This window comes from Trichosurus vulpecula, chromosome 7 (genome assembly GCF_011100635.1).
Source record: "Trichosurus vulpecula isolate mTriVul1 chromosome 7, mTriVul1.pri, whole genome shotgun sequence".
Taxonomy (NCBI): Eukaryota; Metazoa; Chordata; class Mammalia; order Diprotodontia; family Phalangeridae; genus Trichosurus; species Trichosurus vulpecula.
In genome coordinates this window covers 250,034,452-250,053,404 of record NC_050579.1, presented here as the reverse complement: position 1 = coordinate 250,053,404, position 18,953 = coordinate 250,034,452, and the positions used below count along the sequence as shown (strand labels likewise).

At 39.9% G+C, this 18,953-nt stretch overlaps 1 protein-coding gene across 1 annotated transcript in view; it reads left to right on the top strand.

Moving 5' to 3' along the window:
• The window catches only part of DNAH8 (dynein axonemal heavy chain 8), a 504,073-nt gene that overhangs the window by 261,554 nt on the left and 223,566 nt on the right, over positions 1-18,953 (top strand). The window contains exons 48-53 of the mRNA XM_036768363.1: positions 1,717-1,878; positions 6,126-6,372; positions 6,739-6,980; positions 7,074-7,214; positions 11,383-11,620; positions 12,147-12,289. Coding sequence (XP_036624258.1) covers positions 1,717-1,878; positions 6,126-6,372; positions 6,739-6,980; positions 7,074-7,214; positions 11,383-11,620; positions 12,147-12,289 — 1,173 coding nt within the window. The remainder of the gene's footprint in view (positions 1-1,716; positions 1,879-6,125; positions 6,373-6,738; positions 6,981-7,073; positions 7,215-11,382; positions 11,621-12,146; positions 12,290-18,953) is intronic.

Genomic DNA, 18,953 nt, shown 5'->3' with positions numbered 1-18,953 from the left:
CAAAGGCAGAGGTTGTGTCCAAAGTCACATGGCTAGTGTCTGAGGCTGTGTCCAGAGTCACATGGCTAGTGTCTGAGGCTGAATTTGAACTCGGGTTTTCCTGACTTCAGACCCGGTACTTCATCTACTGCTCCACCTAGCTGCTTCCTGAAAGAGAAATTACAGTTATCCCTTCCACATCATGAGGGTTAGGGGCGTAGTACCATTGCAATCTGGAAAATCCATGTAAAATTTTTTGGCCCTCCCTTCATACTAGATCAGAAATATTAAATTATTATGGTATTAAAAGATAAATTGTTGCTATTATATAATACTATACATATATTTTATGCATTTCTGAGTTTCTAAACTTTACTGTGTCATCTTCTGGCCTTCATGTGTCATTTGCAGCTTCCACAACACTCTTCAAAAATTCCCAGTTAATTTCTTATGCCAACTGCGAGATGTAGAAACTGAGATGGGAAAAGTCATGATGTGGAGGGGTGACTGTAGTGTCAACAGATTGCTCCATTCTGCCCCTTTCCTAGGCAAAGGGAGTGGATCCACAGGTCAAGTAGGCTTAAAAGTATTCAGTACGGTTGGTTCCTTTGCTGTGGCTAAGGCAACAATTATTATCTCATTTTGGGTTAGAATTGATATACTTTCTTCCAAATAGGGCTTATATAAGTGAGTCCTTGGTCCACCATAGCAGTAGTTGCCTTGCTTCACGGAAACCTAAGGAGATGACCGATGAAATACAGAGACCTAAGGCAGATCCTATGTAGCTTCCCCTTTATTACTTGATTTAAGTGAATGACTATGAAGACTTTAGCTTGTTAGCTTGGGAATCAGAGGTGAACCAAGATTCAAATAGCTATCAGAGTAGCTACTTGGATACTTCCTGCCACTAGAGAAGAGAAACTGGAAGAAAAATCTGAAGGTGGAAAAAGAGCACCTTAAGAGCTGACCTCCAGTAGAAGACAAATCTAGTATAATGGTGATGTTCAGTCATTTCAGTTGTGTCTGACTTTTTGTGACCCCATTTGAATTTTTCTCCATTATAAAAAAAAAAGTACTGCTCAATAAGGAAATTGGTGAAAGGCCCATTCTACCTAACTGGGAAAGACAAGTGTGGTGCAAGGCTTGAGTTACTTTTGAAATTTTGCAATAAATTTGAATTAAGTACCTAATTTGCTTTTATCTAAAGATATTATTACATGATAATGAGAACTGTGAGAAGATAGTTATATCCTGACATAATTAGATGGGTTTAGGGGAATGAAAGATATACAGATTACCTCTGGAGGAATAGACCTTACAGGGGCCTATGTTTAGCACAGTAGGGTGGTATGGTCAACATACTAAAAGTAGGGGCAGAAATAAATGGGTGTTTCTACTTTGGACCCCTGTTGTAATCAATTTACATATTTAAGACACATTTAATATTGTTGGTATTTTCCAAAATCATGAAACTAGTCTGGGTAATTTTGCTGCTGCTGCAGATGTCTCTTTTTGCTGCAGTAGATATGTATATACAGGATATCCCAAAAGTTTTGACTACAGAAGTTAAGTACAGAATTAGGCTATTAAAGTTTGAAAGCTGCACTGAAACTTTTGGGACACCCTGTATGTAGAGATTTTTAGAAGAATAGTTGCTCAGAAGGGAGATGATAATATGCCATTCTTAGTTGCTCAATAAGTACTTTAATGAATTGATTTTAATTCATGGTTTTTCAGATTGATGAAGATGAACCCCTTTTCCTCAGTTTAATCAATGACCTGTTTCCAGGATTGCAGCTAGATAGCAGTACCTATGTTGAGCTGCAACATGCAGTAAGTAATCAAGTTGAAGAAGAAGGGTTAATTAACCACCCTCCCTGGAATCTTAAACTTGTACAGGTAAGGAATTTTGAGTCTATTGTGGGTATAGAAATTTGGGTTTATGCCCAAAAATGTGAAAATTCACCTGAAATTCATGTTGCTTATTTGATAAATCCCAGCTCTCAGTTTAGAAATATTAATATATCTAAATAATTATCAATAAGTTGAGAATCAAAGGGGGAAAAAACCCAAATGATCCACTCATGATTTTAAAAATTCACCCTGCATTTTGTTAGCCTCATTGCCTTTTAAAGCAAAGGAGGTGGCCTACCAAAGGGCTATAGAACCATGTGTACCCTTTGACCTAGCAGTGTCACTACTAGGTCTGTATCCAAAAATAGATTAAATAAACAAAGGGGAAAAGGACCTACCTTTATGGAAATATTTATAGCTACTCTTTTCTGGTGGCAGGGAGTTAGAAACTGATCGAGGGATGCCCATCAACTGGGGAACGGCTGAACAAATTTTGCTATGTGATTTTGATGGAATACTATTGTGCTATAAGAAATGATGAGCAGGATGCTCTCAGAAAAACATAGAAAGACTTACATGCGCTGATGCAAAGTGAAAAGTACTGTCTACCAAGTAGTAGCAAAATTGTAAGATGACTGTTGTTCTCTGCAATACCAATGATCTAAGACAACTGGGAAGGACTTATGATGAAAAATGCTCTCTGTCCCTGTATTTTTAATGTATTTTTGCTTAATGGGAAGACCTTTCCCATCCATTAATAGGCCCATGTGACCTGCTTAAGTCACATGGAAGCCTAAGTCACGAAGCCTGTGGTGGGAGGAGCTTGCTGAATGAGTAGAACAGGAAAGCTGGAGCAGAGCTGGGAGGAAGTTGGTGAGAGCAGTTAGAGCTGAGGGAGAGAAGGGAAGCAGGTAGCTGGCGGTGAGTGCTTGTTTGTGGGAGGGCCCTAGCAGGAGGAAGGCTTGGGGATGCTGGTGCCCCCTGCATTGTTATTGTGTGCAGACTTCTTTGTTGGATGCTGGATGTGGCTTTCTGGCGTTTGAATAAATGTTTTGGTTCTGTCTTCCATAGGGAGTCTGTTATGTTTAGTGATTCAGACCTATGCCAGCATATTCATAGCTGCTGTAAGCGCTGTGAATATTGCATTGGTGCTACATTTGGCGATGAGGATGGGATTGCAAAATATCAGACCTCTACTTGGAGGCGGGAGGGCTGTAGAGAGGGAAATGGATATCCCAGAATGGGAGGATTTACCTTATTCCTCCCTGGCAAGAGAATGGGCTAAAAGCACCAGACTGAAAACTGGGAGACAAGGCTACAGAAGGGAGAATCCAGAGATTTAGAGAGATGTTTTTAAAGGAATACCAATAAAACTATGGAAAGAACTTGCAGGGGTGTGTAGGAGAGTCTGGGCCTTGCTAATAAGTTATCATTTTATGCATAAAAGCAGAGACAAGTTGCTGAAGGAGAAAGCTGAGGTGGAAAGGGAGTTGGCTGGTTTGCAAGGGAATCTTTCTGTACTACAGCGTTCGGGATCTCCCTCAGAAGAGCAAACTGCTATTCATTTAGCTAAAAAGAAGCAAAAAAACTAGCAAAAGGAATGTGCATGCAGCCCTTGCACAAGCTGGGCCTAGTTGGGGCCCCGATGACTACCAGGAGAATGTGTGGGAGGAAAATGAAACAAAGTTAGATAAGGCTTCCAGTGCAGAAGTTTGCTCAATACTACAGAGGAAACAGGAGAGGGGGTGGGGCAGGGCACACAGTGTTTAGGGAAATAATTGAGGATTTTACTCAGCAGGAGGTTACAAATATTTTGAGTCGATTCACCCAAAGGATGGGAAAATCGTTAGTGTCTTGAGTGGTGAGAATCACTGTTGAAGGGGCTGGAAGAGTAGGGTTAGATAACATAGTTTGCTTGAAATTCATAGGTATCAGTCGGAATTCTTTTTAACAGCAAGCTTTTAGGGATTACCATATGCTAGGAGGTAACAATGCAACCAATCTGTCAGCTTTAGCTGTGGACAGATGCTGCAGACAGTATCCTATTGACTCTATGTGGTCTAGTGGAGATAGACCCTGGTATTTGCTTAGGGACTGTATGAGAAAGTTAAAGGAGAAGGTAAAGAAGACAGTAATAATGTTTGGAGACCCCGAGGCTTATCATGGTTCCCCTTTAGCAGTTTCTCATAGAAATATAATAATGAAGATGGCCCCTCCCGCCTATAAGCACCTAATTCTGATTCTATTAATTGGGGAAATAGGGCTCCCTCTTTCAGAGGCGCTGAATAAGATTTCACAGTTAGGGGAATGGGGAAAAGATAATTTTCCTTGACAGAAGGAAGAGTAAATAGCCAGCAGATTTAAAGTCAGAATGGACTGACAAGAAACGAATTGCTTGCTGCTCTATTGAGAGCAGGGGTAGATTTTGGAAAAATAGATGGTATTCCATCTAATGAGCTATATAAGATGTACCGAGAAAATGTACTTAATAGTAGGGAAGTAGGAACCACCGCTACAAATCTTCCTGAGTCACTGTATCTATTGTATCCCAGTTTGTCACACCTTCAGGGAGACTCAGATTAAAGAATGTAGCCAGAATGATGACCCCAAATCCGCAAATTAGAAAATAGCAAACGCATAAGATCTCATACATTTACAATGAATAAGGCTATGACGGTGAGCTCATGGACTCCAGAAGCACAGCTGACCCTATATCTGTACTGCTTCTGGTTATTGTTTCCTTGTGTCTTCTTGACTTTTTGTCTGTTAAACTTGTTTGCTAGATTTGTTTCTGGCAGACTCAGTGTCCTCCAGCTGTAGATGCCTGATCGCTTAAGCTGGATGTCACCCCCTGTCCAAGACTGTGCTGTGTCACCCCTGGACCTGGCATCAACCATGCTTTGGATGCTGGCTAAAGAACTGACCCCTTGAATGGGACCTCTTGGGACAGGGACAACTCTACATTTTGTTTCAGCAGGAAGTACCTATGGAAGAAGAGGCCTCATTTGTTTGAAGGGGGAATGCTCAAACCCCAGCCTAAGATGTTGTTTTATGTGCTTGTTTTGTGTTATCCCTTTTATATTGTTGTAAAGTCCTGTTGATACTAGTTGCCCCATTGACCTATGTAATGGATAAAAAAAGAACGATTTGGGGGCCAAATGTATTATTAATGTATTTTCACTTAATGGGAAGATCTTTCCCATCCATTAATAGGCTCATGTGACCTGCTTAAGTCATGTGGAAGCCTAAGTCACATGAAGCCTGCCGTGGGAGGAGGTTGCTGAAGGGGTGGAACAGGAAGGATGGAGCAGAGCTAAGAGGAAGTTGGTGAAAGCATTTACAGTTGAGAGAGAGGAAGCAGCAGTTGGCTGTGAGTGTTCATTTGTGGGAAGGCCCTAGCAGGGGGAAGACTTGGGGGTGGAAGTGCCCCCTGCATTGTTATTGTGTATAGTCTTCTTTGTTGCTATGATGGATTTGGCTTTCTGGTATTGGGATTCGGCTTTCTGGTGTTTGAATAAATGTTTTGGTTCTGTCTTCCGTATAGAGAGTCTGTTATATTTTGTAATTCAGAACTACGCCAGCATATTCATAGCCGCAGTAGGTGCTGTGAATATCGCATTGGCACTATGGTCCCCAAACAAAGAACTGATGGTGTCTGAAGACAGATTGAAGCATACTTTATTTTTCTTGAAGTTTTTTTTGGTCTGTGTTTTCTTTCACAGCATGACTGATGTGGAAATAGGTTTTGCATGACTGCACATGCATAACTTATATCGAATTGCTTGTCTTCTCAATGGGGGGGGGTGTGGAGAGGGATGAAGGGAGAGAATTTGGTACTCAGAGTTTTAAAAACATGTTAAAAAATGTTTGTATGTGTAATTGGTAAAACATAAAATACCAAGAATTAAAAGAAAGGAGGTGGCCTGGTGGAATGCTCCATGTACAGATCTTGGATACACATATAGTCTTTTGACTCTGAAATTCATTATCTCAGTGATCCTGGGCAAGTCACTTTGAGCCTGACTTTCTTTATCTATAAAACCAGTGATAATATGATATGTATTACTTACTTAGCAGGGTTGTTGTAAAGCCTAAAAAATCCACAGAAATGTGAATTATCATTATTAAAATTTTAATAGTGGGACTCCTGAAATGATGACCTCAATTTAAAAATTAAACATCGTCCAACAACCCCAGTGACCATTTTTGCCTGATTTTATAAACAGCCCTATATTTGGTGACAAATGACTAATATGATTTTTTCCCCTTCAATTTACTGTTTAATCTGATAGTTATATGAGACATCTCTAGTACGTCATGGATTGATGACCCTTGGACCCAGTGGTTCTGGAAAAACAACTGTTATCACAATTCTGATGAAGGCAATGACAGAGTGTGGACGTCCCCACAGAGAGATGCGTATGAATCCAAAAGCTATTACAGCTCCTCAAATGTTTGGCAGACTGGACACAGCAACTAATGACTGGACAGATGGAATTTTTTCTACTTTATGGAGAAAAACCTTGAAAGCTAAAAAGGGTATACTAGCTGTGTTGTTCAGTTGTTCAGTCATGTCTGACTCTACAATGTCCGTGGGGTTTTTCTTGGCAAAGGTACTAGGGTATCCCCATTTTATAGTTGAGGAGCTGAGGCAAATAGGGGTTAAATGACTTGCCCAGGGTCACACATCTAGTAAGTGTCTGAGGCTGCATTTGAACTCAGATGTTCCTAGCTCTGAGCAGCTCTGTCTGCTGCACCACCTAGCCAGCCCATACCAGCCTTAGCATTATGATTTGTATGCTTTATGTTCATTTTTCTACCAACTCATTAGTACAGGGCAAGTTAGTACAGGGCAAGTATCCCATGGAGTGTTATAAAAACAATATTTTTCTGCTTTATTTGCAGGAGAAAATATCTTCCTGGTTTTAGATGGGCCTGTCGATGCCATTTGGATTGAGAACTTAAATTCTGTGTTGGATGATAATAAGACTCTCACATTAGCCAATGGGGATCGAATTCCCATGGCTCCTAGCTGTAAACTGTTATTTGAAGTACACAACATTGAGAATGCCTCCCCTGCTACTGTTTCTAGGATGGGAATGGTCTACATCAGTAGTTCTGCTCTATCTTGGAGGGCAATATTACAGGTATGGATCACAGATATATAAATGTGTTCTTGTGGTTTAGGGAGGGTAGAGATAGCTTTCTCATTAAACAGATCTTCAATTTCTCTGTTACAGGCATGGCTAAAAAAGCGCAGTCCACAGGAATCTGCTGTATTACTTGAAATGTATGACAAAGTGTTTGAAGACGCATATACGTATGTGGACCTAAATCTTCATCCAAAAATGCAGCTCTTAGAGTGTAACTATATTACACAGGTAGAAGATTTGTGGATACTTGGGTTATTTAGATTGCAAGATCATTTTTCACAATTTATTACTTACAATCTTTAGCAAATTGAACATTATTTCAGCTCATGAAGGTTAGCTGAGAGTAGAAATATTTTAATATGATTTTGTCAAATCATATGCTAGAAGGACAAAAGAATTGTCAGAGACTCCATACTGTCATTGTCACTAACAGCAGTCTGGTATAGTGAAGAAAAGGTGCATTATAATAGAAAGTTCAGTGGATTTGAAGTCAGAGGGCCTAAGTTCACATCCCAGCTTTGTTATTTGCTATCTGTGCTGTGATTTTGAGGAAGACATTTCCTGTTCCAAGACTTCATTTTTCTCATCTATAAAATGAGAACCTTGCAGATGATCTTAGGTCCTTATAACTCTAAATCTTGTAGTTATTTGATCTCTATTTGCTATTATCTGTTTCCAGCTCCCACTAGAAATGGGAACCAGTCGATCAACAATTATTTGTTGATTGTCTGTTATATTTCAGGAACTGGGCTAGGGAAAGACAAGTCCATATAAATAAAAATATAAAGAATAAATGCAACAAAAATAAATAAAAAGTAAAAGAAATTTGAGGTATGCCCCCTCTCCAGTCAACCTTAGTTATCTGAAAAGGGATCCGAGGTAGGAATTAAAAACCAACATTTTATGAGATAGTAGCAAGAAGTAGCTTATGGTAATTGAGAATTCCATGTCAAGGAAAACGTGGCTGACAGAATTGGAGTTTGTTTATTCTATGTATATAAAAGTAAAAGTTAACTCTAAACCACTATCAGGAACTTAATGGCATGACATAGTCAACTTATTCCAGCTGTTTTCAGTCATGGTGCAGAGAGAAAAACACTGGCTCTTGAGTTAGAGGACCCATGTTTAAGACTCCCTTCTGAGGCTTATGACCTGTGCAACTTTGAGTGTCATCTCCCACATGGGGAGTTCTCACCCAGAAAATTAAGGTGGCCTTCAGTGACCCTTCTAGTTCTAAATCTATGGTCCTATGGCTTTTTTCAGTTCAATCAACATTTAATAAATCTTTTTAGCTTGATATGTACAGTACACTGCACAAGGCACTGGAGGAGATTCAAAGATAACATGATCATTAGCCTCAAGGAATTACATTTTAGTCAGGGGATGTATAAGAAGACTATAAAATGTTCTGAAATTCATTACTGTATTCCAACTGGGAAATTAGAATTCATTGATAAGGTAGCATTTGATTTGGTTCTTAAAGGATGAGTAAGATGTCAAGAGGATAAGATGACAGGAGAACATCTCAGACATTGGAAAGAACACGAGAAATAGACATAGGAAAGAAATGTGTTCAGTTTGGCTGGTGCATTGGGGTGGTGTGAGACAAAGCTGGAAACTTAGGTGGAAGTCATCAGGGTGGAATTTCTACTTTATCAGGTAGGCAGACATGAGAAACTAGAGGTTCTTGGGTAGTGAAGTGACATAAACCCGTGCTTTCGGAAAATTGATCTCACAGAGTATTTGGAGAGCTGAAGATACTATAAGCACAGAGACCTATTACAGGGCTCTTGGAGTAACCTGGGAGAACTTGAAAGGAAGAGTAAGGAGGGGATGTAGTAATTATTGAGGAGATAGAATTGGCTAGATGTCTGGAATGATGAGTAAGAAGTCAGAGATCATAGGAAGAGTAGTCTAAACTTGTTGCCTCCACTTTTTGTCATCCATTCACTTCTCAACCTACTTCTTTACTGAAATGTCTTTCTCAGAAATTGCCAATAGCATCCTAACTTCATGATGCAGTGGAAAGATCACTGGACTTGGCATCACAGGATCTGGGTTTGAATCCTGGTTTTGTTGCTGATATCCTGTATTGCTTTGGGCAAGTTGCTCAATCTCCCTGGGTTTCAGTTTCCTCATCTGTAAAATGAAGAGGGGTTGAAGTACTGATATCTGTGTCTCTTCCACCTTTGAATCTATAACCCTATAAATGGCCTTTCTTTCCTCAGGTCTTCTCCTCGTGCTCTCTGAAGCTTTTGGTACTATCAGCTATACCTTCCTACTAGATATCCTCTCCCTTTTCTCTTTTGGCTAATATAACATTGCTCATTCCTGGTTCTTCTTCTATTTGTCTAATGATTCCTCATTAGTATTCTTTATGGGAAAATATAGGAAGAATACATTGAACCGTTCCCACCAATTGATTACCTAATTTCCTGGGCTGTGTCCTTGTTGTCTCCTCCTCCTCCTCCCCCCTCTATTTATCTATATATATATTTTTTCCTTTAGTGATATCACCATATCCCATGGATCAGTTATCCTCTCTACACTGATAACTCCCATATCTATTTATCTGGTTCTTATTTCTTTCCTGAACTTCAGTTGCATGTTATTAATTGCTACTCTACCTGAATGTCCCCTTGGCATTTCACACTCAACATGTCTAAAATAGAACTTGTCCTCTTTCTCCCTAAACCTAGCTTTCTTCCAAACTTCTTTATTTCTGTTGAGAACACCATCATTCTTCCAGTCATCTAGGCTTGTAACTTGGGAGTCATCCTTGATCTCTCTCTCTCTCTCTCTCTCTCTCTCTCTCTCTCTCTCTCTCTCTCTTCTGTCTCTCTCTCTCTCTCCTCCCTCCCTCTCTCTCTCCTCCCTCCTCCCCTCTCTCCCCCTTTTTCCCTCCCTCCCTCTATCCAGTTAAATGTCAAGTACTCTTGTTTCAGCCTCCATGCCTCCATGGTATCTCTCGCATTAGGAAAATTAATCTGACTTGGAGAGCTGAAGACACTATACTTAGAGTCCTATTCCAAGACTAAGCCTAGAAAAGAAGTAATGAGATTTTGAATGAGGATGGTAGCAGTGGAAAGGAATGGTAAAGAGGGATTGCCAATGGTGTCTTAACTTCATGATGCAGTGGGAGGATCTTTTGGCTTGAGTGCATAAAACGTAGGTTTGAATGCTGGCTTTGAAAGAGGATCTGCCTTCATATCATATTAGTTCAACTGCAATAATAGCCTCTTAATTGGGCTTGCTGCTTCCTGTTTCTTCTATTTCTAATACATCCTCTACATAGGTGCTAAAATAATTTTTCTAAGGCACAGGTCTTACCATGCCATTCCCCTCTTAAAATCTTTCAGCAGCTTCCTATTCTTAGACAGTAAAATGTAAACTCCTTAGCCTGGAATTTAATGCACTCAACAATCCGGCCCAAACAGTCTCCTTTTAGAGATGGCTCTTTTTCATGCAGTTTACCTTCTAGATGAATTGGCATCTCCTCTTCCGCCTCCATTCTTTTGCTCGAGCATGCCACACTTGGAATGAAAGCCATCTCCATGCCCCTCCATCAGAGTCCTTCATTGACTTCAAGGCTAATCTTAGGTGGTACCTGATCAGTGAAAGCATCCTTGATCCACCAGGTGCTAGTGATGTCTCCTTCCTCAAATTATCTTGAATCATATTCATCTGAGCACGTGTTTGTTTTTGCACTAGAACGTAAGTTCCTCAAAGGCAGGGAACGTCTTATTTTTGCCTTCATGTCCCTAATACCTAGCTTTGAACATAGGAGGACCAAGTTAGAGATGTGGGAAAAAGAAATGATCAATAAGATTAATTAACTGAATTTGGACTGAATTTTAGCACTGACTTCGAAAGTGCTGACTTCGAAAGTGCACAGCTGTCACCTTCCATCTTAGTGTGGAAAGAGATGATTTTCCAGTATTTTTGTTTAAAAAACTCAGGATTGATGAATTTATATTATTGTCATGCCATAAAAGTTCTTCCCATATTATATATCTGATAACTTAAAATATTGAAAATAAATAAAATATGTGATTTATGAAACTTTAAATGTTTTTCATAATTTACTTTTCCTTTGTATAAAGAAAAAATGAAAATAAAACCAGAGGCAGCGGAAGTTCAGACAAACATGGAAAAGGACATAAAACAAAATCATTTCTTGTATGTTTGTTAAAATTTGGTTTCCCTTTGTTAGATGCTATGGGTTTTACATAAGATTTTACTCCTTGTTTTGTATGTTTGTTTGTTTTAGCTAATAGTTATTAAGTTTGTAATTTTAATTTTCTTAAATTATGCCCCCCCTCAGATTCTGCTGCTCCAGTAATACCTGGGGTAAACATACCTAATTTCTTCCTTCTTTCTTCTCTTTCATTTCCAGTCCCTCAATCTTCTGGAAGGTTTAATTCCTTCCAAGGAAGAAGGCGGTGTTGCTTCTAATGAACATATCCAGAAATTATTTGTATTTGGCCTTATGTGGAGTTTAGGAGCCCTTCTGGAATTGGATAACCGAGAAAAACTTGAACACTTTTTGAGAAGTCATGGAAGTAAAATAGATTTGCCAGCCATTTCTGCAGAAAGTCATGAAACAATGTTTGAGTTTTTTGTCACTGATTATGGTAAGTTACCAATAACAATCATTTCTTAAGCATTTGCAAACATAAAAGTTCACTGGGAATTTAAAAAAATTACATGCCCTTATTTATATTTGTAATTTATTTTCATAGTAGTGAATATTTTCCACTTTTCAGGCTACAGTGTGAATTAACATTACATTCAGCTCTTTAGATGTGTATTCTCTTACCTTAGGTTAGGGTTTCATAGGAAGATTTCTTCACAAACTTATTTCCTAAATTGTTTTAAAATATTATTAAGTAATTCAAGCAACAAGCACTAAGTACTATTCAGTCAAGCACTTATTTAGTATACTATGTGCAAAGTGCTATTTTAGATACTGGATATGATTAAGACATGGCTTTTATTTTAAGAGAGTTTATAATCTATTAGGAACAATGTGATTATGTGTTACACGTGACTTTTTCTTACAATTATACATATTTTGAAGTGCTTTTAATTTATACTTTCATTCTAATTAACCTCCCATACCATATGGTTTTACATCCAAAATTATCTACATTTTTATAGGTGACTGGGAGCATTGGAACAAAAAGCTTGAACCATATATATATCCAACTGACAGTATTCCGGAATATTCATCAATTTTGGTCCCTAATGTTGATAATGTTAGAAGCAATTTTTTGATAGATACAATAGCAAAACAACACAAAGTAAGTCTATATGTGTTTCCTCAGTTAATTGCAAACCCCATAGGTATTTGCCCCTTCCAAAGAGCCGAAAAAACTCAGTTATGAACCTGTGCACAGTTACATAGTCACACAAAACATCTACCTACATAAATGAGTTCATACAAACACAGATATAGATTGATCCCCTAAATTTACAGCCACACATCGTGTTGGCAGTCAAAATGGGCTCTTAGCATTTAGTTCAACCAAGTGCCCTTGAAGAGTTTGGCCTTTATTTCCTTGATTTAATTGTGAGTCCTTGATGACCTCCTTGCCTGAAGGGAAAGTCTAGTTTACATGGGTTTGAGTGACATGTTTGTGACATCAGAGGCTTTTAGACCATGTGGGTTTAAGTTGCATCTTTGTGATGATTTTAGGTCACATGGGTGAATCACATGTGTGACTCACCCTTGACCCTAAAAAAGATATAACATAAGGTGTTGGCTTTCTCTTTTTCGGAGCTCTGACCCATAGCCATGGTGGTGCGTGTGACTCTGGGCCAGCCCTTGATGAGCTCCTGGCTGAACTTAGATGTTGGTAACTTAGATGTTGGTCTATCTGTTGATATTTGTAATTTGTTTGTATTTGCTCTGAAGTTCAGGGTGCTGGCTTTTTCCCCTGAACTAAGTGAATGGTATTTGTATACTGAATTAAAGTAAGATTGTTAACCCCTTAATGTTGCTTTCCTTGGTAAAGCAGATCAAAAGAACCTGGGCTTTTGCGGCATTCTATGAGCTGGTTGTTGTTGATTTTACACCCCCCACAGCAGCTGCTAGCCGAACGTTAAAAGAAATGTATACATAGATACATGTTTACTATGTTAATCATTTGTTAAGTTTACTATGGAAGATGGCGGCTGGAAAGCAGGGACTAGCATGAGCTCCCTGCCAAGTCCCTCCAAAAACCTATAAAAAATGGCTCTGAACGAATTCTAGAACTGCAGAACCCACAAAAGAGCAGAGGGAAGAAGGGCTCCAGCCTAGGACACCCTGGATGGTCACTGGGTAAGGTCTATCGTACACTGAGCTGGGAGCAGGAGGAGAGCAGAGCAGAGCCCAGCATGGGAAGCGGTGGCAGCACCAAAAAGACCAGGAGCCAGGCGGAGAGAGACCTAGTGCCCTGAATCAGTGAGCTGCGGCAGTTGCCAGACTTCTCAACCCACAAACACCAAAGACAACATAGAAGAACTGCAGAACCCACAAAATAGGGACTTCTGGGGGTGGAGCCAAGATGGTGGCTGGAAAGCAGGTACTTGCATGAGCTCCCCACCACGTCCCTCCAAAAACCTATAAAAAATGGCTCTGAACAAATTCTAGAACTGAAGAACCCACAAAGTAGCAGAGGGAAGCAGGGATCCAGCCCAGGACAGCCTGGTTGGTCACTGGATGAGATCTATCGCACACAGAGTGGAGGGGAGCAGAGCTCAGCATGGGAGGCAGCAGGACCAACCAGACCAGGAGCCGGGCAGGACAGGCCCTAGCACCCTGAATCACTGAGCTGTGGCAGTTACCAGACTTCTCAACCCACAAACACCAAAGACAACAGAGAAGGTTAGTGGGAAAAGCTGCAAGGGACAGAGGTCGAGGTTTGGCCACTGCCCCAGGGGCAGCAGGGGAGGTGCAGCTACAGAACTACAGCTGCAGTTACTTCCGGCCCCAGGCCCATGTGGTGGGAGGAATTAAATGGTGGATCAGAGCAGAAGTGCAGAGCCTGCTGAAGATTTGTGTCAGGTCCGGGTTGGTGGTTCTTGAGGAAGGAGGAGTGCTGGTGTGGTGTGGCTGGCTGTGTAGAAATAGCTCTGAAATCAACGGTGCATCCCCTCAAGATTGGAACAAAGTACTCTTTGCTCTACATGCAGTCATACCCTGACGAAAAACTCAAGGGTCAAGTAAGTTGGCTGGGAACATGGCCAGGCAGCGAAAACACACCCAGATTCAGTCTCAGACTTTGGAATCTTTCTTTGGTGACAAAGAAGACCAAAACATACGGCCTGAAGAAGTCAACAAAGTCCAAGACCCTACTCCAAGAAAAACACGAACTGGTCTCAGGCCATGGAAGAACTCAAAAAGGATTTGGAAAACCAAGTTAGAGAAGTAGAGGAAAAATTGAGATGAGAAATGAGAATGATGCAAGAAAACCATGAAAAACAAGTCAATGGCTTGCTAAAGGAGACCCAAAAAAATACTGAAAAAAATATTGAAGGAAACAGCACTTTAAAAAATAGACTAACTCAAATGTCAAAAGAGTTCCAAAAAGCCAATGAGGAGAAGAATGCCTTGAAAGGCAGAATTAGGCAAATGGAAAAGGAGGTCCAAAAGACCACTGAAGAAAATATTACCTTAAAAATGACATTGGAGCAAGTGGAAGCTAGTGACTTGATGAGAAATCAAGATATTATAAAATGGAACCAAAGGAATGAAAAAATGGAAGACAGTGTCAAATGTCTCATTGGAAAAACCACTGACCTGGAAAATAGATCCAGGAGAGAGAATTTAAAAATTATTGGACTACCTGAAAGCCATGATCAAAAAAAGAGCCTAGATATCATCTTTCAAGAAATTATCAAGGAGAATTGCCCTGATATTCTAGAGTCAGAGGGCAAAATAGTAATTGAAAGAATCTACAGATCACCTCCTCAAAAAGATCCCAAAAAGAAAACTCCTAGGAACATTGTCGTCAAATTCCAGAGCTTCCATGTCAAGGAGAAAATACTGCAAGCAGCCAGAAAGAAACAATTTGAATATTGTGGAAAAACAATCATGATAACACAGGCTCTGGCAGCTTCCACATTAAGGGACCGAAGGGCTTGGAATATGATATTCTGGAGGTCAATGTGGCTAGGATTAAAACCAAGAATCACCTACCCAGCAAAACTGAGTATCATGCTCCAAGGCAAAATATGGATTTTCAATAAAATAGAGGACTTTCAAGCTTTCTCAGTGAAAAGACCAGAGTTGAAGAGAAAATCTGACTTTCAAACACAAGAATCAAGAGAAGCATGAAAAGGTAAGCAAGAAAGAGAAATCATAAGGGACTTACTAAAGTTGAACTGTTTTGTTTACATTCCTACATAGAAAGATGATGTGTATGATTCATGAGACCTCAATATCGTAGTAGCTGAAAGAAATATGCATATGTGTGTATATATATATATATACATATATATATATTTATGTGTGTGTATACATATTTATACATATGTAGGTGTCTATGTATGTATATATGTAGGTATATATATGTATATATATGTACATATATATATACACATATATATACACACACAAAAGGCACAGGGTGGGTTGAATATGAAGGGATGATATCTAAAAAAATAAAATCAATTTAAGGGATAAGAGAGGAATATATTGAGAGAGGGAGAAAGGGAGAGATAGAATGGGGTAAATTATCTCGCATAAAAGTGGCAAGAAAAAGTGGTTCTGTAGGAAGGGAAGAGGGGGCAGGTGAGGGGGAATGAGTAAATCTTGCTCTCATCGGATTTGACCTGATTAGGGAATACCACACACACTCAATTGGTATCTTACCCCACAGGAAAGAAGGAGGAAGAAGATAAAAAAGGGGGGATGATAGAAGGGAGGACAGACGAGGGGAGGAGGTAATCAAAAAGAAACACTTTCGAAAAGGGACAGGGTCAAGGGAGAAAATTTAATAAAGGGGGATAGGTTAGGAAGGAGCAAAACATAGTTAATATTTTACAATATCTGTATTGTGGAAGGGTTTTACATAATGATACACATGTGCCCTATGTTGAATTGCTTGCCTTCTTAGGGAGGGTGGGTGGGGAGGGAAGAGGGGAGAGAATTTGGAACTCAAAGTTTTAAAAACAGACGTTTTGGAACTCAAAGTTTTAAAAACAGACGTTCAAAAACAAGAACAACAAAAAAGTTTTTTTCATGCAACTAGGAAATAAGATACACAGGCAATGGGGCACAGAAATTTATCTTGCCCTAGAAGAGAAGAAGGGAAAGGGGGATGGGACGGGAGTGGGGTGACAGATGGGAGGGCTGACTGGGTAATGGGGCAACCAGAATATACGCCATCTTGGAGTGGGGGAGGGTAGAAATGGGGAAAAATTTGTAATTCAAACTTTTGTGAAAATCAATGCTGAAAACTAAATATATTAAATAAATATGTATAATCGAGCAAAAAAAAAATGAACCCAAAAAGTAGCGGAGGGAAGCAGGGCTCTAGCCCAGGACAGCCTGGATGGTCTCTGGGTAAGGTCTATCCCGCACAGAACTGGGAGTGGAGGGGAGCGGAGCAGATCCCAGCATGGGTGGCGCAGACCAACCAGACCAGGAGAGGGGAGGAGCGTGCCCTAGCACCTTGAATCGGTGAGCTGTGGCAGTTACCAGACTTCTCAACCCACAAACACCAAAGACAAGAGAGAAGGTTAGTGGGAAAAGCTGCTGGGGACAGGGGGACAGAGTTCCCAGTTCAGCCACCACCCCAGGGACAGTGGAGGGGGGGGCAGCTACAGAACTACAGCTGCAGTTGCTTCCAGCCCCACGCCCACCTGGTGGGAGGAATTAAGTGGTGGATCAGAGCAGGAGTACAGAGCCTGCTGAAGATCTAAGTCCAGTCTGGGCTGGGGGTTCTTGGGGAAGGAGGCGTGCTGCTGTGGCAGAGCTGGCTGTAATAGCTCTGTAATCAACAGCGCATCCGCCCAAGCTTGGAACATGGTACTCTTTACCTTACAAGCTGAAAAACTCAAGGCTCAAGTAAGTTGGCTGGGAACATGGCCAGGTAGCAAAAACACACCCAGATTCAGTCTCAGACTTTATAATCTTTCTTTGGTGACAAAGAAGACCAAAACATACAGCCAGAAGAAGTCAACAAAGTCAAAGAGCCTACAACAAAAGCCTCCAAGAAAAACATGAACTGGTCTTAGCCCATGGAAAAGCTCAAAAAGGATTTGGAAAACCAAGTTAGAGAAGTAGAGGGAAAATTGGGAAGAGAAATGAGAAGGATGCGAGAAAACCATGAAAAACAAGTCAATGACTTGCTAAAGGAGACCCAAAACATACTGAAAAATACACTGAAGAAAACATCACCTTAAAAAATAGACTAACTCAAATGTCAAAAGAGTTCGAAAAAGCCAATGAGGAGAAGAATGCCTTGAAAGGCAGAATTAGCCAAATGAAAAAGGAGGTCCAAACGACCACTGAAGAAAATACTACCTTAAAAACGAGATTGGAGCAAGTGGAAGCTAGTGACTTTATGAAAAATCAAGATATTATAAAACAGAATGAAAGGAATGAAAAAATGGAAGACAATGCCAAATATCTCATTGGAAAAACCACTGACATGGAAAATAGATCCAGGAGAGATAATTTTAAAATTCTTGGACTACCTGAAAACCATGATAAAAAAAAGAGCCTAGATATCATCTTTCAAGAAATTATCAAGGAGAACTGCCCTGATATTCTAGAGCCACAGGGCAAAGTAGAAATTGAAAGAATCCACCGATCACCTCCTCAAATAGATCCCAAAAAGAAATCTCCTAGGAATATTGTCGCCAAATTCCAGAGCTCCCAGATCAAGGAGGAAAATACTGCAAGCAGCCTGAAAGAAACAAGTTGAGTATTGTGGAAACACAATCAGAATAATAAAAGATCTAGCAGCTTCTACATTAAGAGATCAAAGGGCTTGGAATACAATATTCTGGAGGTCAATGTGGCTAGGATTAAAACCAAGAATCACCTACCCAGCAAAACTGAGTATCATGCTCCAAGGCAAAATATGGACTTTCAATAAAATAGAGGAATTTCAAGCTTTCTCAGTGAAAAGACCAGAGCTTAATAGAAAATTTGACTTTCAAACACAAGATTCAAGAGAAGCATGAAAAGGTAAACAAGAAAGAGAAATCATAAGGGACTTACTAAAGTTGAACTGTTTTGTTTACATTCCTATATGGAAAGATGATGTGTTTGATTCATGAGACCTTAGTATTTGGGTAGCTGAAGGGAATATGCGTATATATATGTATGTGTATATATGTATATATATATATACACGTATATGTGTGTGTATGTGTGTATATAAGTATGCGTATATGTGTGTGTGCATATATATATATGTATATATATATATATATATATATATACAGAGAGAGAGAGAGAGAGAGAGAGAGAGAGAGAGAGAGAGAGAGGGAGGGAGGGCACAGGATGAGTTGAAGATGAAGGGATGATATCTAAAAGGAATAAAATGAAATTAAGGGATGAGAGAGCAACATACTGAGAGAGGGAGATAGGGAGAGATAGAATGGGGTGGATTATCTCGCATAAAGGTGGCAAGAGGAAGCAGTTCTATAGGAAGAGAAGAGAAGGCAGGTGAGGGGGAATAAGTGAATCTTGCTCTCATCAGATTTGACCTGAGGAGGGAATACCATACACACTCAATTGGGTATCTTACCCACAGGAAAGAAAGAGGAAGAAGATAAAAAAGGGGGCATCATAGAAGGTAGGGCAGATAGGGGAGGAGGTAATCAAAACCAAACACTTTTGAAAAGGGACAGGGTCAAGGGAGAAAATTGGATAAAGGGGGATAGGCTAGGAAGGAGCAAAATATAGTTAGTCTTTCACAACATGAGTATTATGGAAGGGTTATACGTTATGATACACATTGCTTG